This window comes from Micropterus dolomieu, linkage group LG11 (assembly GCF_021292245.1).
Source record: "Micropterus dolomieu isolate WLL.071019.BEF.003 ecotype Adirondacks linkage group LG11, ASM2129224v1, whole genome shotgun sequence".
NCBI lineage: Eukaryota > Metazoa > Chordata > Actinopteri > Centrarchiformes > Centrarchidae > Micropterus > Micropterus dolomieu.
In genome coordinates, this window is record NC_060160.1 from 7,061,283 (window position 1) to 7,087,394 (window position 26,112).

The 26,112-nt window shown below is 41.2% G+C and overlaps 1 protein-coding gene across 3 annotated transcripts in view; it reads right to left on the reverse strand.

Annotated features, from left to right (window-relative positions):
- The window catches only part of actn1 (actinin, alpha 1), a 72,016-nt gene extending 47,072 nt beyond the window's left edge, over window positions 1-24,944 (reverse strand). For 2 of the 3 annotated variants that reach the window (XM_046062290.1, XM_046062289.1), the window contains exons 1-2: window positions 24,624-24,942; window positions 252-366 (exon numbers count right to left, since the gene is read on the reverse strand). In XM_046062290.1, the coding sequence (XP_045918246.1) occupies window positions 252-366; window positions 24,624-24,731 (223 nt within the window). In that variant the 5' untranslated portion in view covers window positions 24,732-24,942. Of the gene's footprint in view, window positions 1-251; window positions 367-24,623 lie in introns of all 3 variants that reach the window. The other variant, XM_046062292.1, reaches the window with a different exon arrangement.
- Window positions 24,945-26,112: the final 1,168 nt, after the last annotated feature.

The window sequence follows — 26,112 nt, forward strand, 5'->3', positions numbered from 1 at the left end:
AAAGAGTTCATTTAAATTCCTCTCGTAACTAGACCCTATACAGATATTCTGTATCACTTGGAAATACATCACATTGTAAGATAAAGATAAACATGTTCAAACATTAGAGTGGTATCAATATTTTCTTCTAACTTTTAGCAAGAAAGCAAACAAACTGTTCCCTTAAGACTAATCCTGATGCCTAAACTGACAGTGCTGTCCATGCAAACTGTTTTCATTCAGATAATCCTGTTAAGTAAGAATCTGTTTACCTGAGATGACTTCCAGCAGCAGCATGAGTTTCAGGCCATCCCGGAAGTCCTCCTCGATGTTCTCTATCTGCGTGCCTGCTTTCCTCAGGTGAGAGTTACACCAAGCTGTAAATGTCTACAGAGTTGGAAGAAAGGGAGAACAGTATAATCAGTCACTGCACTTATAGGCATATAATCAATTGCAGTTCAAACACTGTATGTGTCTGCAGCAGCCAACTGAGCATGATTCCAGCTTTAAATACACAAGAGCCACCCAGGTGCTTGCTGGGTTAGCAACCTGGATTGTGACACCACCATGTTTGTTCGTACAACAGTTATTAAATTCACACTATTTTATAAATCAGTTGACAATGGCACCAGTCCAATGTATTAACCCTGCAAGGTTAACCTCAAAGGCAGATTTGGGTCAGTAAACATTTGGGCAGCAGGTTGGTGTATGAAGAAGTGAGATTTTTTTCCAACTGGAAGACAGATGTTCAAGTTGTCCCATGTTGTAACAAGACTGCCAAATTGCCATTGCTATTGCCAAGACTAAAGCTGATGATACACGGGGCAACTTTTGAGCAATGTTGCTGGGCAATCTTGCTGGTGGCAAGTCCGACTATGTTTTGAACAGATAGCGGCGGGGCGGGGAGGGTGGCGGAGTGATGGGGGAAGGGGATTACGGTAGTAATCTTTACTCATTACCATTGACACCAACATTGCCCAGCACCATTTCTCTCCGTGTAACATGAGCTTAACAGTCTACAGCCCTGTTAGTAGCTCTGTGACGCAACCCTTAGGCACAGCGGTGCTTTAGCTGCTAATGCCTCCATGCTCACATCGACAATGCTACCATGCTGAGGTTTATCATTTTAGTTAAGTGTGTGAGCATCCTAGCACTTCCTCAACCAAGTCCAGTTGACCTTCCACAGATCCTAGAACTTGCTAATTAGGCTAGTACTAAAGGCGCTAGAGGTAAAGTGAGGGGATCACCAAAGTCAGTAGGATTCATCATCTGATAATCATGAATGCCTATAAAAAAAATGTAATGGCATCCAGTAATTTTTGAGATATTTTAGTTTAGATTGAAGTGGCGGTGCGGCCGACCAACATTGCCATCCAGAGAGCCATGCTGCTAGCCAAAATCTCTGCTTAATGTGTCTGTGAGCAAAACATTAATCACTACCAGCTGGTTGTATGCTCTTTTGTAGCTGTACCATACCTGTTGACTAATAAATGTTTCCTGTTGGTTTATTCACATACTCCCACCCTTTCATGAGAACCTTTCCCTGTGATGCTAACAAGCTTATGTACTGAACTTTCTCGATGGAGCCAAAGCACACTGGAGCATTGTATACTGTATACAGTAGGTGTAGCAGGCTTTGGATTCTCTGGCATGCAAACATGCTAACGGAAAACATCTGGTGCAGGATCTTAGCTGCCCAACAGGAGCTGGCATGAGGACTGGGCCCACCATGCACCCCACTGTGAACGCCTCTTTATGAGTTCCAGGGTTAATTACACCCAGGGCCCAAACACCAGGCACCATGTTTCCACCCTAGAGCTGAAGGAGGACCTACAGGAGCAGAGCCAGGCGTTTATGAAAGCCTGCACTGTCTTTTGCTGGCCTGCCTTCCACTGCAGAGGAACAAAAGCCACTTAAAAGTCACTGGCGAGCTGCTTCGGAGCACTCGTGGAACTTCCGCAATGAGATCACTCTTAAAATTGAGTGGCATGAGGTTTACATGACTATCAATAAACTTAAGTGCGGAAGAATTGGGTTTCAGATGTGTGCGGCTTTTCTGGCATGTGGTTTGAGTTTCAACCAATGAAAAAGATGGAGAAAACTCTGAGGATGCTGTAGAAGAGTAGATTATATGGTGTTTTATCTCCAAGGGCAGAACTGACAGAAAAAGACCAGCGCTGAAGATTTATGTGCAACTGGCAGGCACACGCCCTCGACCTATAAGATACTGTATTCCTCTACAGTTAGTCATGATTTAAGTAAAATTCTGTGTCTAAGATATTTCAATTAATCCTAATCGATTCTCCCTTCAGAGGCTTGCCAAAGATTTTAAACTGTTGGAGCAGGGTTGTGGTGTCAGCAGCTAACGTGAATACTGTATAATTTAATCAAATTGTAAAAATAAGGATGCTGGCTCTGCAGGTTGAGGTTCTCACAGTCAGTTGTGTTTTCTGTTTTATCCAGGATGTAATTTTTAACGAGTGTCAGCCTCTTTGCTCTCCCTTCCCGTTTTTGGTTCACTTTCCCACCACAGGCACAAACACAATAACTTAAAAAATTACAAAAAGAAAACTCAACGGGATGTTAGGGGATTTTGCACATTTGCAATTCCATATGGCAGCAAGAGGTAACTGAAAACATTGACCTTCACCGATGTCCTGTTAACATGTCATCAGCAAACAGCACACAGCCTTATACCAAAGGATAGCAAAAAGAAAAAGACCTCCTAATACTGTAGTTTCACTTGGGCAAATAACAGAGCATCTAAAGGGGGATGGGATATGTTCTAAGTCGATAAAATTAGTACATTTTTACCTAAAACTCCTGCTTAGTGCAGCTTTAACAGGACCAGACAGCTGAAAATGTCAAAAAACTTTAAGTCAACCCGCAAAGAGCACAGTTGTAAAAACGACTAAAAGTTCACAGAAGGAATGTTAGCTTGTGAAATGTGCTGGAAGGAGGGTAAGTTTGGCTGCTCCAGGCTGGGCGACAGGCCTCCTCTTGACAAGAATTAGCCGGCCCTCCAGCAGTTCCTCTAACTCTCTGGATCACAGTAGAGTTTGGCAGCAGGGCACAGTCCAGGCTGGCAGCCACCTGCACTGTCACATGACCCACTGGCTGTGTTATGGTCAACAATCCCAGGACCTTCAGGTGTTCTGGGGCTCTTGGCAGGGCACGATACTGAGTTACCGGTCCACTGGTTAAAGCAGCTGGTTACTGCATGAGCGGACAGTCATGCAGATAGGGTAAGGAAAACCTGTGGTTGGTCTGATCCCACAAAATCTATAAATTATGTACTCTATACAAAAAAGTAGGAGCTATATTCTACTCTGTGGAAGCTGGTCCCAGATGCTTTCAGAGTTTTGGGTAATGTTAGTGTTATTGGATTTGGGGTTTGCACTCCAACGGCAACAGGGTAAAGTGTTACATTTGACAAACATTGATTTGTCCTCATGCCAAAAGCCTTTTCTATAATAACGTGAAATGTGAAAATATACAAACACCAATAAATACAAACAAGTACATACACCAAAGGAGCTAAATAAGGTGTTGTTTTATTTCAAATTTTTCTGCATGGATCATTGACCGGTGAGGATGCTGATTTTTTATTGGGACATGCAGCATCGCCTCAGTCTTTTAGAATAGTATCACACTTTCAAGTCCATATTTAAGACTGTTTAGCAGGATTCTTGTTTTAAAACGAATCCTCTGGAAAAATTTAAAACCAACTTTGCAACCAACTCATGGAGCTAAAGTTAGCTTGATTAGTAAGCTAGCGATATCTGAAAAGAATCTGCTATCAACAATTTTAACTTCAGCCACTAAGATGGGTGAGGCATAGCAAACTATTACCTGCACTAGGTAGTAGCTGTTAGCTACATATTAGCTTGGGATAGAAAGCAGCACTTGGCAATTAATTGCCATATGACTCTAGTTTGTCTTTGTAAATGCTTATCAGAAACTCAGCAGGACATAATTAATTGTTGTGAAGGACAACTGAAGGAGCTACTAGCTACCAAAACACCCCCTGAGAGTTGTGCTCTCATTGGTTGCCATCACTCCAATAAATATGCAGGCGTTGGGTTTTCCCTGGGCAGGGGACCAAAGTATTTATAGCCAAAGGAGGCGCAGGATGAGTAACATCATCTCAAACGTGTTCTGAATAAGTACAACTACTGAAGAATCATGCTCGAATACTGTATTAAGACAGTATTATCATAGAACCATTATATTCAATCTCTAGCGCATTGCATCATGTCAATTTAAGGAGTCCCAATTTCATTCATATCTTCTTAAAATCTTTGAACCAGGTCATCCAGTATTCAAATGAAGATGCTTGTGAAAAAGTCAGACACACATTTGATCAACATTTAAGTAAATATAGTCTGATCTGTCAGAGTATTGGAGATCCTAAATATTACAAGGACTCCGATCAAGATCTGGATACCGCTAGTAAAAGACACAAGTAACAGTTTTTCCAGTTGTCTCAAAACTGCATTGCTTTGTTGTTTACTGAGGCTGCTGTTGGTGCTCTGAATGTAAGGGACTGCCACAAAACACTTATCAGTTTGGATTAACTATGAATAAAATGAAAACCAGTTGTAAGTGCGTTGTATGGTGTATGTCTCAATCCAACACCAGCGTAAATATGTCTTACCAGTTACCCACAAGAATAACACAAACTGGCAACAAAACACTAACAATAAACGACTGTTTAACAGTGTGTACAATAAGTGTTTTGAGAGGTATCATAGCATTAAGCATTAGAGCGGCATACAGACTGTTTGTGTATAAATGCAGAGGGATAAATACAGTACTTTGCGGTGAATAGTGTGTGTTATATCATCCCAGTGCACTCCATGTGTGATCGTGTTGTCCGTGGATAATTTCTGTCAGTACCGTATGTGCTGTGAATCTTTGTAAGCTGTTAATATATCTGCTCCAGAGTCCCGGAGACCAGTTCCTGCTCATCAACAATGTGCTAATGAAAATCACCCTCATTACTGTGACTTGAAGACAGTCTGTTTCAGCTTCAGAACATGTCATGTATCTGAGCAAAGTGCAAGCACGACTGACTTCGTCTGCAAGAGGAACTGGAGGGTTGTAAATTTTGAGGGCCACCGCAAACCCCTATCCTCCCCTTCCCTTCTCTTGTCTGCCTCCTCGCTCTAATCTCAGCCTCCCAGAACTGAGGCGGACTGTAAAAACATCAGGGGTCAAGAGCGGGGAGGAATCTGCTCTGCATCAATTTCAGTGAAAGTTGCCAGTCAGCGTCATTATGGCAACATTTTTCACACGGCAACCACTGAACACAAAGCTCAGCAAACAATCTACCTGATGCCAGTCAACAAGGATACTCTACTCAGGTGTCTCATTGTATATTTATAAAAAATCAGAAATTAATGAAAAATGCCCATCACAGTTTTCCCCAACAGTGAAGTCTTCAAGTTGCTTGCTTTGTTTGATCACGAGTACAAAACCACAGATTTTGCCAAAGAAAAATCTTAACATTTGAGAAGCTGACCCTGGTTTTTTTTTTGTCATTTAAACAATTAGTCAGTTATCATTATAGTTAAAGGAAAAAATTGTATACACATCCTTTTTCTTGCAGAGTTGCAGAGTTACATGAGAGTCACAAGACTGATACCACTCCCATGTCTGTATGCTAAATATGAAGTTAGAGCCAGCAGCTGGTCTTAGTTTATCGTCTAACTCCCATAAAATCACAACATTTTTACACTAAGTTTTTTTGGGATGGATTAAACAAACCAAATAACATATTTACTAGAGGTTTCCCAGTTTCCAGTTTTTATGCTAAACCAAGATAAATGGATTTTTGTCTTGATTGGCTTTTATAAGCTATAAAAGTTTGTTCTTGAACTTTCATGATGAAGACCTACAGTATAAAGACAGTGTGATAGGGCTGAAAGTTCTTGAAAAAGCTAGTACACACACCTTGGGTTGGTATTGTTTTGATAAATTACCATTTCTAATGTCAAAACTGATTTTCAAAACTTAACTTGTAAGGCAAAACAAACAATAACTACTATAAGTGCTATGGACATTGTTTATTTACTTTTATCTTTTACTGAATTAAATATTTCTCATTTGAGATTTTTTTTTTTTGTTATAAATGGAGAGTGCCTTGGTAAAAGAATCGCATTCCTGTGGTTCCCATACAGATAAAAATAAACCTATCATCATGACATGTGACCACATGACATGGTTGAAAACTCCAGGAAAAGCTAGGAAGTGAACCTTGAGTTGGATTTGCTTTATTTAATTTTCTGTTGATGAACTAATCCAGTAAACAACCATTAGTTGTTAGCACAAATAATTACATAAACCGTCTTATAACAATTCAAAAGAGCTTTACCTTTCTCTAACGCCCTATACTGGTAGGCTTAAACCTATCACATACAGTTTTCTTTTTTTCCCCCCTCTCATCGCTCCTGTTCCTTTCCCCACCTCTCACTCAACTCCCAGCCTCCCCCCTCATCTACTCTCCCCTCCATCTCACTCCATTAATCAACCTCAGTTAGGAAAATATTTCCTGCTTCTCTGCCAGTTCCATATTAGTACAATCCTTTTACTGAAACAAGCCAGCTCATGAGAGTGAGCTCCAGCCATATCCGAACACACGGGCAGGCAGACAAGTCTAGGGGAGAGAGGAAAGGCAGATATTGCTGGCAGAGAGTCTGACACAGGAAGGCGGTTTTCAACACCGCGGCCAGTTTCTCAAGCCTGAGCCTCTCCAGTTCAGGGTACCAGAGGGCCTCTCATGTCCAGATGAAACCCCAGAAACGGGCAGATAAATTGCAAGAAAAACGTCTAGAAAAATATCTTTGCAGGATGTTCAAAAAGCAGGAGAAAGGAGCCACCCACGGCTCGAGCAGTAACGAGAATAAATACTGTCTGGATGAGTTGCGGGGAAATGGGCCTCTGTGAATCCCAAGGAGGTAAGAGTGTCGTTTCTCTCCTGTTAAGTCTATTTCTGCTGCCTTCGTCTCATTGAGGCTCGTGGGGGCCAGAAAGTGCTGGTGGAAAGAGTTTCTTGTGCCAGGAAAATAGAGCTGCTAACAGCTACAGCACCTTCCTCCCTCTCAGACTCCCAGATGATTTCCTGATGTGTGATGGATTAGGGCATCGCGTTTAACCAGACGACTTCACTGGGAGCATGTTCTAATTTAAAATGGCATCCTGGAGGGACAGCTGTGGAGGAAGGGAGGGCTATGCCTGATGCATGGCCTGGTCAAGAGAGTATCAATGGTAAATGACATAGAAGGGGAAAGCTTTTCTCATTTGTTTCTGCTACTAAGACTTTCCAGACTGTTTTGGAGATTTGAATTGCTGCATTCTAGTCATGTCCTATGTTGTTTAAAACATGAAGTCATATGGAAAACAAGAAAAACCTCACCAGCAACAATAAATCTTTCTCAGCAAAATACAGTAGAATCAGTTTGATCAGGGGATTCACTCATGACACAAAGTAAAATCACAGTCAAATTACACTTTGCACGGAAGACAGCGCTGACCTTTAAGAGAATGGAGAGCAGGAGAGTCTAAAACTAGGCCCGCTATCGCAGATTAGCCGTGCTGGACCATCAACTTTTATTAACCCCCCCTTTGCTGGATATAGAGTTAGATAAAAAAAAAAAGGATAAATTTCAGTAGCTTAAATGTGCTTTGATGACATTAATCTTCAGAGAAGAAGAGCAGTTAGTTAGATAAACTATCCTAGCTACAGTCATATACCAAGCCTTTAGCACTCGCCTATTTCATGAGGATGAGCGTACGAACTTTGCTGTGCCACTTTCTGGTTTGACTGGGACTTGTGTAGATTTTGATGTTAGAGATGTTACTTTAGTTCTAATGTAGCACAGCGCTGGTACTTCTCACAGCACCATCAATAGGTGTGATGAAATGTCATCATTCAAACAAGCCATTCTGAACTGCCCTTTTCCAATTCAAGGTCACTAATGACAGCTGTTGCAACTTCAACACCTACTGCAGACTGAGTTTAGAAAAAGTTTTTTTTAAAAACCAAACAAACTTGAAACTGATGCTCCTCTGTAGGATTATTTTTGACAGTGCAGTCAGTTGGTATAGATATCAGATTTATGGATGACATCCTAAAGTAAAATGAACAGTCATCCGAAAAATACAGAATTGAGAGGTGAAACAGAATTGACAAAGAAACTCTGACAGTGAACAGAAGATTCAGGTTACTGCTGCCTTCAGTTTGGAGGCACAGCATGCAGGACGGGCCAAGCTGCTGTCTGGAGGCTCTGCAGACTGCTGTGCTGTGGCCCGGTGCATCTGGCAATCAGAGAGACTGAAACACAAATTCCATCTCAGCAGTTGAGTGGGAGGCAAGAGAGCAGAGAGACATGATGCAAAGTCTGAGGAAAATGATGGTAGAGAGCAGAACAACTACTGTATAGGTCCAGAGACAGAGAGGAGGACAGACTGAGACATGTGCATGTATGGATAAAGAGAGAGGAAACCTGAAATGAAAGAGACAGGATATAGGGGAAAGAAATTCCATGCTTTGCTTCGGCATAGAGCTGAATTTCTGTGAACTCTGGCATGTGAATTTAAACCACTGACTGACAGGTCACGACAGCGCTGACTTTTGAACCATCCAATTTTATAAAACCCGGTTCTGCTGGACAATACAGTGCTCCACAAAAGAGGCAAGAATTGCACTCATGAGGCAGGACTCAGTGGTAGAAATATGCCTCTTGAATTAACAAGGTTATCTGGTTAGCAGAGATAGAAAGTAGTCACTACGTCATTATGTCCGAGAACTTAGACTTGACTGAATTTAAATCATAATATACCATCGCATTAAAAGGGCTCAAAAGTGGAAAATATTTTCCATTTAAAGGTGTGCACGATTTAGCTTTTTGAACAAAAACTGCTGCATTTTCCCAGAAAAAACTGGATAGAGGCTCATACGAATCACTATGTTGGCTTGAAGCAGACAGAAGTAACATTGAGGAGTGACAATTAACAAAAACTGTCTTTATAAAGTGTTCAAGGGTAAATTTGATTTTTTTTTTTTTTTTACAATTTGAGTCTTAATTTTGTAGTATCGTGTAGTATCATGCATCATCGTTATCATCATACCAATCAGTAAGAATAAGATTGTACCCATCACATGAACTCCTGAGATCTCGGAATGTGGCAACATTTCTCAAAAGACGTCTGCTCTCATTTTCACATCAAAATAAATTTGTTTAACTAATCTGGCTGAACATTTGGCTTGTTTACAACCTTTCTGTTTGGCCACTCGTGTTTCTTGCCCTGTTCAATATTATCAATATTATAGCCCAAACTACCAAAAATATCACCCAAGTTGTTATAAACAGGAATACTATTACATTTATATCACTGGTATTTTAGGAGGCCTTTGATGCCACCAGTCATTGAAAACTTCCGACAGGCAAATATACAAACAAACAGAAAGATATTGACTGACATCCACAGAGGCTCCCCATTTACACCTCGAGCACGAATAGCACGACACTGCTGCATAAAAAGAACCACTGCTCCATCCATCCTGCTCAGAGTGAGTCATGGACAGAAACAATATGACCTTTCTGCCGGTTCAACCTGCTGGAGAGATGAAGGGGACATTTCTGCCTCTCTCGCTCTCTCCCTCTCTCTCTCTCTCTCTCAGTTAGAGCCCAGAAGATGCTCTCCCTCTCTCTCTAACACAGGAAGGACATAAGTCTGGGGACCTGCCAACTAACAAGGGGAGTGCGCTGAATGGGTCAAAGGTCATCATTCATCCCCCTCTGTCTCCTTCCTCTAAAGCTCACTGGAGGATACAGCCTGACTACCCACACAAACACACACTCCTCTGGCTCCAACAACAGTAAAGGAGGCTCAGCTGAGGCTGCCAGGCAGATGTGGCGCGTGTGTGCGCGTGTGTGCGTGCTTGCGATATGGACCGGGTGAGGAATACTACTTTCTCGCTGCAGCTGGTCGAGTTTGTTGAGTTGAGGTGCTGTGCTGTGCACCTGCTGTTTACAGGTGGTGTTCATGGCCTTATCCTCTGTACGGTGTCGTGAGATGCTTCTTGAACTACTTCAACAACTTCAACTCCAACCTCAAAGAACTTTCTGATGGCCCTGTAATTTACAATCTCATGGACTTCAAACCCACAGAACTTTATTTTGAATTCTATTTCCAAAGACACCAAATATGTTATACTGATATAGATTGAAACGTGCATAAAAGGATAGACAAAAGATGTAGAATTTTCTATTCGATTCATTATAATGGTGCAGCAATAAAAAATGGGTGGATTGATGAAGCTGTTTAGATTGTCTTTCTTTCCTTCCCATGATTTTCTTGCGTTGTTTGTTGTTCTAATCTCAATTCAGACCAGACCACACAGTGTGTGTGTCTCTTTTTCTCTCTCTCTCTCTCTCTCTCTCTCGGCCCACCAGAGAAGAGGAAGCGTTCTTTCCTCCAGCTTACAGCCATGATGGAGTGTGACAGTCTCTCAGGTGCAGCATCCATTCAACCAGGCACTCAAACAGGCCGTTACTGCAAACCTGCCGACTCAGCACACTCATCCCATTACACTTATCTATTGCCTTGGCTGCTGCTTCAGCACGGACGTGCACACGAGGACGAGTGCGCGCAAACAAATGCACCCCAGAGTGTAAATGCAAGTGCAAAAAAAATATGCTAACACAGACACACACATACAGCCTGTCTTGCTCTGCATACAGTTTGTGCACAAATGCAGGCATGCCAACACATACTGTGGATGTGAGTAAATACACTTCAACACGTTCACTTGCACACATGCATGCATACACACAGTCCAAGCGTGTGCTGACGGAGCAGTGAGCCAGCCAAAAAGTGCAGATTGACAAAGAATAGCAGCCATTGTGACCAGTCCACTGGTATTTACTCTCTTGTGGCCCAAAGCAGCCCTGATGCATATTCGTGTGTGTGTGTGTGTGTGTGTGTGTGTGTGTGTGTGTGTGTGTGTGTGTGTGTGTGTGTGTTTTACTGAAAAGTCAGAGTGGTAGTAGCTCTTTCCTCAGTCGAGTTCATTTAACAAAGAGTGGCTCGTCTGTGAAAATGCCGCAGAGCACCGAACACTGGGCAGGTTGCTATGACAACCACAAAAGCCTGGAGACCCATAAACAAACAGCTTGGCTGTACTGAGGCTCTTAAAACCCACATCCACGGCTCCCCGAGCGCTCACTGGGATCCAACATGTCTGCATACACATGCGTGTCCACACACCCCACGCAACACAAGTTTACAAGCATAAAAACGGCTGTGATGGTGAGAGATCAGTGTAATTTCCTCTGTGTTTCACCTAAACCATAAATCCATCAACTTTCAAAGGATGGTTTGGTGAAACCCAAGGATTTGCAGTTCAAGTAACCTTCCTAAAATTACTTTAAACTGCTGCTAGATCAAATTTCCATCATATTTGGATTGCTCAAAGGATGTAATGGGAGTATATTTTAATAAAAAAGTAAAAGGATCTAACTAGATATATTTATTTCAACTTATACTTTTACACAAATATTGTGCTTTTTACTGTACAACCATCTGACAGACTATTTTGCAGATAAAAATTTTACACACAAAAAATGATCAGCTTGTAATATAGGATTCATCATTAGAGATTTAGTTACCCAACAGCGTATAAAGGACCTACAATTTTTTCAAGATTTTTTCAAATTGTGGCACTTCAATTTTACTTCCAGGCTCGGAGTAGTTCTTCCACTACTGAACACAAAGTTCTCTCAGAGCCACCCATTCACCTGAAGGTAAATTTATTTATCTATCATTATACAACATAAAGCTAAGCTGTACAACAAAATTAAAGAAAAACAAAATATTTTAATATTATTTAAATTTAAATATTTTATTCTTCTAATATGTATACACTGTCAAGCCACACAAGAAACATGTTTGCTTCAGTGACGTTATATCTCTTCCATTAAGCTTCCATATTTGGTGAGAACAAAAACAAATATGTCCATGTCCTGACAAATGTCTAACTCAGCATGAAACAAGTTGATAAGAAGATTCTAATGATGTCAGCACACAAATTGGATGCAAATCCATGTGCTGATGCTATTCAAATACAGCCCAGGCATCAAAGAGTCCCTGCTGAGCAACAAGTCAGTCAAAAGCCCAGTGTGAACATGTATCTCCCCGCTTCACCAGCTCAAAGCAAGAGTGTCCCACTGCACAAAGGCCAGACTGTAGAGAATCCATCTCTCTGTACTGTATGTGCCCAGACTTTATGGCACTTAAAGGACTGTGCAAATAGAGGTATATCCAGCATATAAAAACCTGACTTCAAATTTTACCTTGTATCGACCCAGTATAGATTTTTGGCAAACTATATTCATATTTTATATACTTAAAGTAAATTACTAAGTTGTTTATTAGATGTCCTGCACTGCAAACTCAAAGTATCAATGCATTTCAGTATAACGTTATTTAAAAATGGAGAGAGAGATATGAACGTTTGCAATGCAAAGAGAATTTCTTTTTGGACCAACAGGAACAAAGTTGTTATCACAGCGACTCAGCACAGCCATAATTCCTGAGTCATGCCTGAGCTGTCGTACTCTCTGACAGTCAGATGCCAAACTAAGCAGTGGAATGGGAAGTACAGTGGCCCACTTCACCCAAGTCACAACACAGTAGTCATGACTCAGCTCGAGCTCGTTTTGCCTGCAGCGGCCGTATGATGGGAAACGTTTGGCTCGGTTGTGGTGCTGCATTGTGCCGGAGCAGCGTTTTTCTCTGCTGACCATCACCTGACTCAGAGAAATGCTGACAGGGAGGAGCTACACTGCACACGAACAAAGGACGCTTTCAACACATCTACACATCAACTGTACAAGTACTGTTAAGGCAATTGTACCTATGTGCTACATTTCTATATACCAAACTAGACGTCAGCAGGAGTACAGATGCACCATTTGTAAAACAAACACACTGTCTAAATCATGGCTTGTATGTTTTATGTTTTTTATTATACAATGAAAAAAAAAGAAACGTGTTCATTATAATTGTAAATACAGCAACAATCTACATTGTTCATTATTTTCTTATACCAGGACACCTCAAATAAATGACACCTCATAAATATGTATGACTCATCTGTTAATAGTTTCTCACTTCTTCTTCCTTAGTTTCATATTCAGCTTTATAATCCACATGAACATACATAAAAGTTTTGTTTTTGGATTATCTGTTTCCAAAGTAGGTTGTATTTTACAGAAGTAGAACCTCGAGGGACCACTGGGGCAAAGGACGTGACAGTTATGATCATCGTCATCATACCACTTTTCAGTAGCCTTACTAGTTTGTCTAATATAAAATGTCAGTGAATCAGTGAAGAAGCGCTCAACACAGGAGCCAGCATCTTCCCTCCAAAATATGACACTGAACTGAATGTTCATGCAAACATATTTTGTTATTCAGATTTTAAAAATTGTATTACTTTCCAATGTTTGTGTCACAGTTTTGTTATTATATAATTTCCCTCAAACTTTAATGTTTGTGTCTGTCCCTTAAAACAAAGAGTTCCAACAACCCTGTTCAGAATGTCTGCCTGAAGAAATATCAGATAATGACGAGGGCACAGCTCAATGACGAAAGTAATTGTCGGTTCTTACTAAAATAGTCTTTTGTAACATTCTTATAATAAAGCCTCATAAATCATTATCAAACTCACAGCCACTTTGGTCTTAATTGTATTAAAAGTCAATAATAGTGGTCAGTAAACATGCTTGTTATTGGTAATACTAGCTTGGCTACCCACATCAGTCGTGTGACCCTTGCCATGCAGGTTGTAACGATCCCTCAAGATTCACCCAACGTAAATAAGCATAACACAAAAATGTATGTTCTAAAGGCCTTAATAAGCAGATACTTAGTTAAAATGTCAAATTTGTTGAAAATAACAGGTTTTTATACAGTGTATATCTAGTAAAATAACCAAAAAAATGCTAATAAAACATATGTGAAAATTGACTGGCATATAGTGAAGAAAAACTCACCACAGGGCTATTCAGTGGCTGTTCTGGAGTTTTCATATGACCTGCATCAGCTGCCACAGATCTTAAGCCAACATGGACAAGAAGTCCTTAAAGTGCTTGGAGGAAAATGTAAAGTTTGAACATTTCCTATACCTTGATAAAAAGACAAACTCCATTTACTGATGAAGATCATGTGATAAGGTCGAAAGCTCCAGAACAGCTGCTATTCATAATATCTTCAAATTTTCACATATGGTTATTTGCTTCATCATGTATTATCCTGGAAATCACACTAGATGTGATAGGCAAAAAATTAAAACATATTGTTTGTATGTGTGTGGGCAGGGCATAGTGGTAGAAGTACAGTATTTTGTTGTTTTGGCCTCTGTGTTGTTTATACGTGGGATCCTTTTGAGAACACACACAATTAAGCTTCCTGATCATCAGTTCCACATGTGAGTCAAAGAGAGAAGCGGTAACATTTTCAGTTCAGCAAATAAACCAGACATGAAACCTGGTTTCAGGAGAGAGACGCATCAAAAAGGTCCAGGTGAAACAAACTTGGGTCACGAGTTTTCTATGAGTGATCTATTCAGCTCAGCTCCAGTGGCCACTTGACTTACTCTGACCTTGACAAACCATCATCCATTCAGAGAAATGTATGCATGTCATCATTAATAACGTGCACTCTGCTGACTTGCTAAGTGGAGGAGTGTACAGCCTGACGGTTGCTACATTGTACTATTTTATAGTTCTTTACAGACAGATCATCTTGTTAGACATTCCTTCTTATTGCTAGAAAAAGAAAATGCAATAGAATTGATGATACCCAACTTTGAGCACTTCATCAGCTACATATTTCTAAACCCCTGTATCATAAAAAACTACATTAAATAAACTTTGGTTTGAATATGTGCACTTAAACCCACCCAACAATTACATTTTTGGATCAACACATGTAAAAGCTATCCTGTTTAAGACCTCTGAATCATTGCTCATTGCTTGTTTTCACCAGCTGGAGAAACATTAGACCAATCAGAACTCTGTAGGTAGGATAAGGACGGGGATGATATATTCGTACATAGCAATCGACCTGGCTACATTAGTGACAACCAACCGATCACAGTCTGACGGTCGCCGTGCTCGCCGAGCGGCAAATCGGGCTAAAAATTGTGTAGTGTGAACTAGGCTTAACTGAGGCACCACGGAAAACTGTTAAATTCTGACCTCAATTAAGAGAAATACGGAAAAGTTTCCTGCAGCATATTATAATGAAGGCAGAACAGTAACGTTAAGTTGAAAAATTTTTAGTTTTCTTCTTCACTGCTTTTACCAACTCTGCGAGTCAATTTCCTGTGCTGGGACTGTTTTGAGGCACTACAGGTGAAGTGAAATATTGCAGAGTATCAAAAGGTGCACAGTAACAGCTTCACCTAAATAAGACCTGACCCAAAATATGACCGACAGAAGTATAGCTCAGCAGAACATTAGGTTTTGAAATGGGACTGTTTTTTTCTGCCAGGAATCTTTTTTATTTTCCTCCGGATATTCTGGATGTGTGGAAGGTCACAAAGGTTTTAATTACAAAAAGGTAGAAATGGTTCAAGACTAATTAAAAATGAAACACAAAAGAAGAAGAGGACCATGAGAGCAGTTTAGGAGGATCTGTCCTCTGTGCATCACATCCTTTGAACTTCAGTATATTCAAAGTGACCACAGCTACAAATGAACTGCACAATCAGCTGTGGTGACTGGCAGTGCTGCTGTTTTACCCTCCCTCCCTGTCTGTGTCCATTCACCCGCTACAGCACCTGCCAGCACTTCACACAGCTCAAACCACTCTGCTGCCCTGCCGCTCTACCAAGGGCCCTCCACTACACACCGACAAGTAGCAGGCCGGCTCTCCCCTTGTGCTGTGTTACCAGGGGTTGGGCTGTCGAGGGGAGGTGTCTGTTACAACTTGTAATGAGATCTGCCGTGAGCACTTCACTGCGGCTGCTGTGTTTACTGTCGCAAATGAAGTGACGTCTGGAGCATGCAGAATTTTCCTGCAGCGGGAAACAAAGACAGAAAAGTAGCCCATGGAACTGAAATGTCGGTCAGCTCTTGTTGCTGCTGTAGACTGTATCACAAACAGCACAGAGTCATTAGTGCGTAATGCAACATGCCTGCAGGGAGTCAACTTTAACTGACCATGAGCGCCGGTGGACTAGACAATCAATAGTGGCCACTGATTGAAATTCAGACGTTCAATACTTGTCCCACTTTAGAAAAGTGGAAGAGTGCAGCAGAACAAACAGCCTCTAATTTCATCAGAACACTTGCTTCCCAAGGACTTACTAACACAGATTGATGGATTCATATATTTCCAGCAATATCATCATTCTAGGTCCACAGGGACGTTGGCTTTATCTCCTTTCTATGCACTGTGTCTTTAATCATTGAACTTATTACTTATTCCTTGTCTTTAACATCAGCCACCTAGGAAGGCTGATTCAACACATTCAATTTAAGTCTGTAGTCTGAATTAGACTTAATTGCCTGCAGTGTAAATAAAACCCTAAGAAACATCCTGTCTTCATTGTTCAAATGCTGCAATTGCCTATTTATTACACGCAGAGCAAATAATAGTGACGCACCACCCTGTGCACAGTGGAAGACACGCTTCCTGATAGGGCTGGAGTGAGATTTCAACACGTTCAGGCTTAAGCAAGGAAAAATCTTTTTCCCTTAAATCCATTGCCACCCACTCAGTCACATTGTGTAAAAGAGTGGTATATAGATGGTGGAGAGAAATAGCAAAAAGAGACAGAGAGAAGGTTCTGACCATAACTGGCTTAAGGAACCCTTTCATAGTATTTGCTTCTTCCATTCTATCACCGATTTACATAAGATAATAGTCTTTAACCTCCACACAGTTCGTGCCATTAAAGCCCTTGCAATTCTACACTGCCACTCGTCTGGGGAAAAAGTCTTGTGCTACATGGGAAGCAATGCGTTGATAAGTTTCCGGTATGAAGCAGCAGTGGCAGATTCTGGATAAACAACTGAAGAGGAGCTGGGTAGTTAGTGTGAGCAGTTACAGCTACCACAGCTGAACAGACAGAAGAAAAGTCAAACTTCATCAAGAGAAAATCCAAAAAAACACAACACTGTGCCAATTACATGCTTGACAGTAAAATTACCTTTAAGATCACTTTGCAACAGGCTAACACTTTAAAAGGCCTTCCCTATAACTGACCGTTGTCAGTAAATACCTCTAAACGTAGCTGACTGCTAGTTAAAACATAATCTTATTTTATATTTATAAGAAAATGTTTAACACCTTGTTTTCTCGCTGAGATTTAGATAAGAAAAACTAGACCGCTGTCATACCTGTCTGTGGAATAAAAGGCTACAGCCAGTTAGTAAATCTTCACCGGCACCTCTAAAGCTCACCAATTACAAGATTATATTTTGTTAAAATGACAATTTGCCGTTTTGCGTGGTAATGTACTGGACTATGTCTTGGCTGTAATTGATAACTTCTTAATGTCTCCACTGTTTGCCAGGGAATAGTCCCACATAACCAAGGCTAGCCGTTTCCCTCAGTTTCCAGTCATTATTCTAAGCTAAATATAAGGCTACAGCCAACTTAACAGACTGATATGAGAGTGGTATCAGTCTTCCCATTTAACTCTCCACCATTAAGCAAATAAGCATATTGCTCATGATAAACTTTCGCTTTAAATAAAGACGACATCATGTGTGAAATTAGAAAATTAATATAGTTACTAGGGTCATGACAGACCAAGTATGTTGCAGTAGGGAAACACCCTTAATTAACTTGTGAATAAATAGTAATTTGATAGCTCATACACCATACTGGCCAGTGATGATAAATTATTGATTCCAGGTTAACGACGTGACAAAGGATGTCCTCTTGAACATGCTCTCTTTGTGCAGAGACCTGAAAGATCCTCTGTCTAAACCTCTTCATCCACGCACAGTCGCTTCCCTCCTTCCTCCCTCCTTCCTCCCTCCTCTCCTTCCCACGGAGCTCCACCCACACAGCTACTGAATGGAAAGGTGTGCCTGCTGCTGTCTGCTTTTACCACAGTATCTGTTTACTCAAAGCTGCATTCACTTACATGAGACGAACTGCAGCTGCTCCTGTGAGGAGGCTTATAGCTAATACACTCACACTGAGAACAGTACAGTACAAACCCCCCTTGGCTTCAAAGAGAGGCTTCACAGCGAGCACATACACTTGAGAATGCATGTGGTTTGATTAATAGCATTAACAGAGGAAAGAGCTGACTACATCCTTCCCATGTGGTGCAGGAAAATTCCTTGGAAACATGCAGACAGATCGCCTATAAACCCCCTCTGGGTCATATGCTATTGAAGACATGTGACCGCAAGCGTGTAGTGGTTCCAGACGTGGTTGAGCATTGAGCAGGTTTTTGCTCCTCACTCTCTGCTCCACAGGAAATGCACCTTGACCCCAAATACCATGATGGATGTGGAATCCTAAAAACTCCCGTCTGGGGTCTGAAATCTGCCACCGAGCTGCAAATATAACACTAAAATCTGAATGAAGCAGAGCAGTCAAATTTATCCAAACCCCCGATATAGTCATTAAAATCCATTGCACAACTGGTCTTGAAACTGTTTTAATGGCCTATTACTGAGAGCTTTGAGATGATTTCTGTATACGTTTCTAAATTTGGAGCAGGAGCCTGAGAAAATAAGCTATGCAAGAATTTGCATCAGGGCCCTGGCATTTAGGAGCTGTTCAGATAAGAGCCTGGTAATTGCTCACATTTGACTTTTCAAACAGTGAATTCTTAAAAAAAACAGATTCCGTGTACAGCTTAATGAGGAAGAATTAGCTTTTACCTCCCTGAAACAAATAAAGGGGAAACTGTTCAGGGACAAGAACTGCAACATAAGCATGCAAAACCTTTCCCAGACCAAGAAAAGATGAGAATTTTTGCTAAGGCTCTAACCTCTGCTAACCTCTCTTTATACATATAGAACTGGGATCTGCTTTCTCAATCATTGGCACTGAAACAGGTATTACAACAAAAAAGTTGCAAAATACAGAGGACTTCACCAGTATTCCAAAAGAACAAGAATGAATTGAACTGCCAAAGAATTAAAACAACCACAGGCATTTAAGGAGGCGAATGTTACAACCAATCTGATAAATTTTATTGTCTAACATGACTGAAAATCCACACCTCTGTTAACGGCTCTGTCAGGCTATCCTCTGGCCGGCGGTGGTTTGAGCTAAATGCTGATGTTTAGCAGGTACAATTTTCACCAACTTAATTTAACATGTAAACTTGATAATATTTGCTCATTAGCACTGAAACATACACCTGAGGCTGATGGGAATATCATTGGTTTTGCTGACCTAACAATGGACCATGTATGTCACTGTAAAAATATCATATGCAATAGTTATTGAGATACTTCAGTCTGGACCCAAGTGCTAGACCAACTGACTGTCACTGCCATCCACAGAGCCATACCAGAATGGCTACAAATCTAATGAGCTTGTTAATACAGTAAAAAAGATGGTATGAGTAGTAAAACAGCTCTCTAAAAGGATCAACTGTGTGAGCTATCCCATTGACTTTTCTTGTGTAAAAGCCACCAGTTCTCCAAAAAGAGCCTCAGCGCACTGCACTGGAGAACAATACCCCTCCCTGAGAAGTGGAGTCGGGTTATGTAAGAGTCATTAGACACAGGTCAGTATCTTCTGACACACCATGCAGCAGCTGGGAGCTTCAGGCTATAAAAGAGTAGATGGTTTCCTCCTGAGTGAAAGCTTGTGGCACATAACGAGATATTTCAGTTAATTAGGAAACCTGCTCAATCAAACGTCGAACATGTTCACGCAGGATCGGGTTATAGCCAGAGAGAAAATGAATAAGGGAGTTAGGGTGAGGACACGACTCACAGGTTTGAATCCCAATAAGACAACTGGAGCAAAAGCATTAAGCAAAACAAGTTGAAAAGTTGGGAATCACCCAGAAATATGTATTTTTTTGATAGAAATAGATTAATTTATTCACCAAGGTGGAATTCAATTAAACACTGTTTCAAATAGCTATTACTGCTCTTAGAAATGACTGATTTGTAATATTTTTTCCACATAAAACTGAAAAGATCCATTTTTGACCAGCCATTACATTAGTGTCTTGATGATAAACTTTTGGTAATCTCATCATTAATTAATAATGTTTAAATGATGTGATTTATTTAAATTGCTCCCATGGTTAATAAAATTATCAATTTCTAACAAAAACATTTCTGAATTTATAAGCCCTCTAATTGTTCCTCCTGGCTGAGCTGGGAGCATACACGCATAAAAACTTCCTGCAATGGGACAAGTGCAAGGATGCTCCTGGGCCCTCTCAGCTGGGATGTCAGCATGTGACCCCATCAATCAGGACAAATGACACAAGGCCCAGACAGCGTGGCCGGGCCGGGATGACTGTATCTTTGGGGAGTTCCAGTTGGGATTTATAATGCATCTGTGTTAACCAGACAGCGAGCGGGCGCAGGATTATCAGCACCCAAGAGGACTCAAGACTTCTATTAAGAAAGCGTTCAATTTTCTTACTTCTTGCTATGTCACAGAGGACATCAGCCGCCCTGACAGATGACTAAGTGAGTGAGAAATGGATAGTGAGCCGTCTCCTGCTGAGAAACAGGCAGAAGTGTTCTCATTTCCCTAAAGCATATTTGAGTCAGACAGAAGTAGCATCAGGGCTGCTTCGCTTTCTCGCCTTTCTTTAAAAAGGAATTATTCACTCAGTGTAGTCGAATACAGTCTTCTGTAGGCCAATGAGCAGTTTTAACTGAGCAACTGGGGGTTTATTGCCCCACTCACGAGCACTTTAAAATCTCTGAAAATCTACTTACTAATATTTAATTTGAAAGTTTTACAGGGTTTCAGTATTTGAGGAAGAGCAAGTCAAACCTTTTATCAATATTACCCAGGGGATCTTAACTGATGGCCTGCAGATGGATACACTACTTCTTATAAAACAACGTACAAAATGTAATTTTATGTACTTATGAGTTTAATCAGGGGCTCAGTGTCAGGCTGCAGGATGAAAAACATCACATGACACAGCCAGACAGTTTATTGAACACAAAACAAAACTCTTCACACACTCTTCAGTGCACTCATGTTTTATGTAATGAAAAGAAGCAACATTTCAGCACATAGCGCTTTATCAGAGTAGAGAAGAGAGCCAGCTGCCACGGAGGGAGAGGGGAATTCACTATTTTGACATTCTCTGCTTTGTCACTATAGGTCTGTGACTCTCTTCTTCTTTTGTTAAACGAGGGCTGCGGAAGGTGCATCATGGGAACAGAGGAATCTGATGACAGGAAGCATTTTGGGGGGTGGCCAGAGCTGACATTACACATCCTATTATGCAATCTATTCAACAGCAACACACTCAAACTGAAATAACGCACAGTCATTCATGCGTTCAGTCAGTTTCATATACGTTGAAACTTGTCACAGAACACAGAGAACAAAAGCAGGTTTGTCGTCCATCCTGAAAATTCATCTTTATGCAGTTACAGTTATGGTTGTCAGTTACAACAGAGGTTTGGTTTGGACGCATGGTACTTCTAGTCAGCCTGAACGCCCAGACAGTGATTAAACTTCAAAATAAAAATCCATGATCTGTCAGTAAGTTGTACGTCAGAGAGTAAGGTCCATGTCTGTCAAAACTAATCCATTTGAGACTCAAAGTTAAGACAAAAAATTTTGGCAAAGGTGAACAAATGAGTTGATCTTAACTGTGACCTGGGTTGTACAGTCTGAGCAGGGGAATGTGGGTGTGGGTTGGGAGTGTTTGGGAGCACAGAGGTTGGGGTGTGGGAGATGGGAAGTGGGAGGGAAGTGGTTTACAGGCAGGGCCTGATCGAAGGTACTGCAGCTTATATCCTTATAAGGACAAACCTGGACAAATTAGCTACAGCAGTTAACACCTGAACTCCACCTTCCAGCTATGAAAACAACAGAAAAAAATGTTAGTGAAAAACAAATAAGGTGCGTGTTTGTTTAACAGAAGTGTGATAATAAAGATCAATCAGACAAATATATAAAAAAGTCTTGTGTTGTTTAAGTGAAAATATGTGGGAGCTGCAGCTTTAAGAAACATCTGGCTCAGTGTACCTGAGACACCTGGGTCTGCAAAGGCATTAAGATTCCAAGATAAGAAGATACCTGCACCTTTATCCTTTGGGGTCAGGTTAAGACTTGCATTGGACTCAAAATATTTTAAGCACTCTCTGACATGCTGGGTCTATGTGCGTCAAAGTGAATTGCAAAATGGAGCCAAAGAAAAAGTCCTCACGCAATATGTAGCTACTTCTTTGTTGCTTTTCCCCCCCCCCACAGTGTTACAGTCTAGTTTAACAGACTGCAGCAGTCTGTCTCTGGGACCCAAACATTTTTGACAAAGAAATGAACAGTCATCAGGCTATAGAGAAGTAAAGCAGCACACAGGGAAACACACTGAACACTTAAAACACTGAGCTATTATAATCCCAGTTATAGGGATGATTGCTGACTTTTGCCTCCAATCTGCATTAGCAAAAAACATGCAAATGACCAACTTTTGCTATTTCCTTCTCATTTTTCTTTGTTTTTCAGCATGTTTATTCTGTGTTATTGTGCTGTATTCTGGTTGATTCATTTAAACACTAAACAGGCCCAAATTTTAAATTTCTCAATGATAATTCATGGGAAACGATCAGCAAACAAGAAAGGCGTCTAAATTATCTGTTCATCAGCCGCAGAGCTGAATGCTGAAGACTGGAGGAAATTTGGGTGGTGTGTGTGCGCACAGGTACATATGGATGAATGTGTGTGTTTGTGTGTGGCAGAAAACTACACTGACCCTGTGGCCGAGGGGAGAGGTGCATGCCTGCCAGGGGGGCTGTTGTCTTCCCACTCAGCCTGTAATTGTGTGTGTGTGTAGTCAGATCTCAACATAACCACTTATCACTGCTCTCTGTGGAGAGGAACAGTTGAATAAAACATCCCTGCTCTCTGCAGTATGATCAGATCAATGAAGGTCATGCAGGGGCAAGTATGTGCAGGAAAGTATTTCACCATGAAGGAGAGCCAGGCTGGAGGGGATGTGTGAACTAAACTGTCAAGTGTTACTGCTTCCTTCAGGCCTGCGCGAACTTTCCCTCTAATGTATGAAGAGTTTTCAGACTGAAAAGGCAGCAACTATGTAGCAGCATGAGATGTTGTCCTCTGATAATGTAAATCCCTGTCTGCTGTTCACACCTGACATCAGCCCTGCATACCTTCCCTTATTTCCTTTCAATCGCTTTCAACCGGTAGCAGCCTGCCGATGACATAATCCAGGAAACTAGAAGCCCAGAGCTTCGCAGTGCAAGAAAGAAACTTGGGGGGGAAAGTTTTCCAACAGCAGCGACAGGGGCCGATTATTACCATTTTTGGGCACGCTTGCTCCCATGCAAGCCCAGCCCAAACCACAGCGCTTACTCAGATTCCACAGCGCTTTTCTTCCCCGTTTTTCAAAGCTGAGGCAAAGTACGGGGAGCCAGGAGAAAAGTTAACACCCCTTCTCGAAACAGACCATTCATACTCATGTCTGGAAAAAGAGCAGCATATGTTAGACGCGTGTAGATTAGTTGGGCTTGATAAGACAATATATGGATGTCTTACAGCCCTTTATTATAAAAGGTTACCCGTGTGTTACACGCCGGGTTATGGAGATCATATTCATCCGGGGGGGGGATTAAGCGGTAATCTATTCAGGCATATAAAGATGAATAAACTAACTTCCTGACTATGGCCATAATACAGAAAACAACTTCCAATACAAATAACTATCTATTTATTTGCCCCAAGCGCCTGTGGGCTATATTGCGCTGGAGTAACACGCAGACCTGCGCGTAAATTATAAAGGAGATACAAAGTAAGTTATGGTGGGTTTACCCCCCTCCTCACACACACACACACACACACACTCCATCCCCCGGTTGTTAAACATGGCCTAATCCACGTCGCATCATAAGCCAGATGACAGGATGGGCCAGTCACACACCATATGCAGTCAAGCGCATGGCAGACATCTGTTGCGCTGGAAAGGTGGGCGCCCTGTGCAGTTTTTAATTGTTTTCCTCCACCTACTCTACTCTTTCCATCCTGCAAATATAATGGGTGGGCCTCCTGCATGTAATTGCTGCTAGGGGATATTTCATAACGCTACACAGGATAATCTGCAAGTGTGTTGAGAGATCTGGAGGTGAGAAAAGTTTTGGAACAATCGTGATAAAAGTAGTAGGATACACCCGCACAGGTGATCACCAACGCGATAATGAGCCTGATAATTAAAGTAAACAGCTGCCAGTCGGTGTTCGGTGCTGTTGGCCGCCTCCTCGCTACGCTAACTGCTATCAAAGTAGTCAAGTGCACGAAGCAGACATCCTTATTAATGTGTGCCATTATAGGCCTATTATATTATTCAGTTTTATTATGATTATCACAAGCAACAACCCCACTTCCGCACCTTTACACCGGAGGTAGAAGGAAGTCAGTCTCACCTTTCTCTGCTGCTTCTCCCATGCAGGATCCAGGAGGAGATCCCGATCCCAGTCATCTTCTGGATGCATATAATTTTCTTCTCCATCATAATGATCCATATTATACATGTATCTATAAAGCTATATATAGCCTAAATAAAGACGCTCTCTGCTTCTCTCGTGTGTCCCCCGGTCCTCGGCGAGGTGATGTTTAACAGCAGTATGTTGGCTCAGTCTACACTCCGCCACGCATTCAAGACGGTGTGTGGATGAAATTAACGGTCCACCCCCGGCTTCCCTCTCTCTCTCTCTCTCTCTCTCTCTCTCTCTCTCTCTCTCTCTCTCTCTCTCTCTCTCTCTCTCTCTCTTTTCTTTTTTTCCCTCCGACTGTGACTCTTCTATTTCTCTCTGTCCGCTCTACTTTTTTGCCCAGCAGGAGCACTCCGGAGTTGGCAGGCAGTAGGCAGGTCTTATAGCGAGGAGCGACAGACGCTAAAACTTTGCTTCAGACAAATCGAGTCGATAAACCCCCCAAGAACTCTGATTGGACGCCTCGGGGTACTGGCTCCGCCTTCTGAAAGCGGATTGGCTTGTTCGGCTGTCAGTGCGGAGGCTTTATATCCAAGGTTGACTGCATAGGTTGATCCAAACATCTGACTGTTTGACTGAGGATACTTCAGACTGTAATTAATTCACACAGTGTAACTAAAACTCTAAAGCTGGAAGCTTTTCATTAACTAAAAAAAAAACATTTAAAACAACTGCTGATGAAGCGGTTTGTTAACTATGGGTGGGGTTAAGCACTGTTTGAATACTTGAAGTTCATTTATTCAGGTATTAGCATAGCATAATTAAGAACAATTGTGTGGTAATAGTAGGCCCTACTCGATATTTTTCTGTTTTATGCTACTTAATACTTCTACTCAACTACATTCTATTACTTTTAACTCCACTACAGCAGTAGGTAGCATACATAATGCTGCTTACATTCCTATAATCAGGCATTCTACATAATGAATACTTTAACTGTTTATACTTGAAGTATATTTTGCTGATAATACTATTTATTTGCTATATAATCATCAGCAAATGTACCTTTGAATGCAGGACTTTTACTTGTATCTGAGTACCACTACATTGGAGTACGGGTGCTTGTAGGCTGACAGTTATGGTAGTTACAGGCCTATATGTTTACTCAAGTACTGTACCTGTACTCAACTACATTTCAGATTTGTTTTACAGTTGAAGATTTGCTACTAGTTACTGTAGTACTGATGTTTTAAGTTACTAGTTACTTTGTAGTTTAAATCAGCTAAAACGTCCCAGTAGTATATAAAGGTATTAAAATTAGATCCACCTGCAACATTAAAGTGATGTAAACATTAATGCATAACTAATTATAATCCAGTAATATTATGGGCCATTCTGCATAATGAGTACTTTTGGTACTATATTTTGATCCTTATACTTTTTTTTTTTTAATGCAGGGCTATTGTAATAAAAAATACAT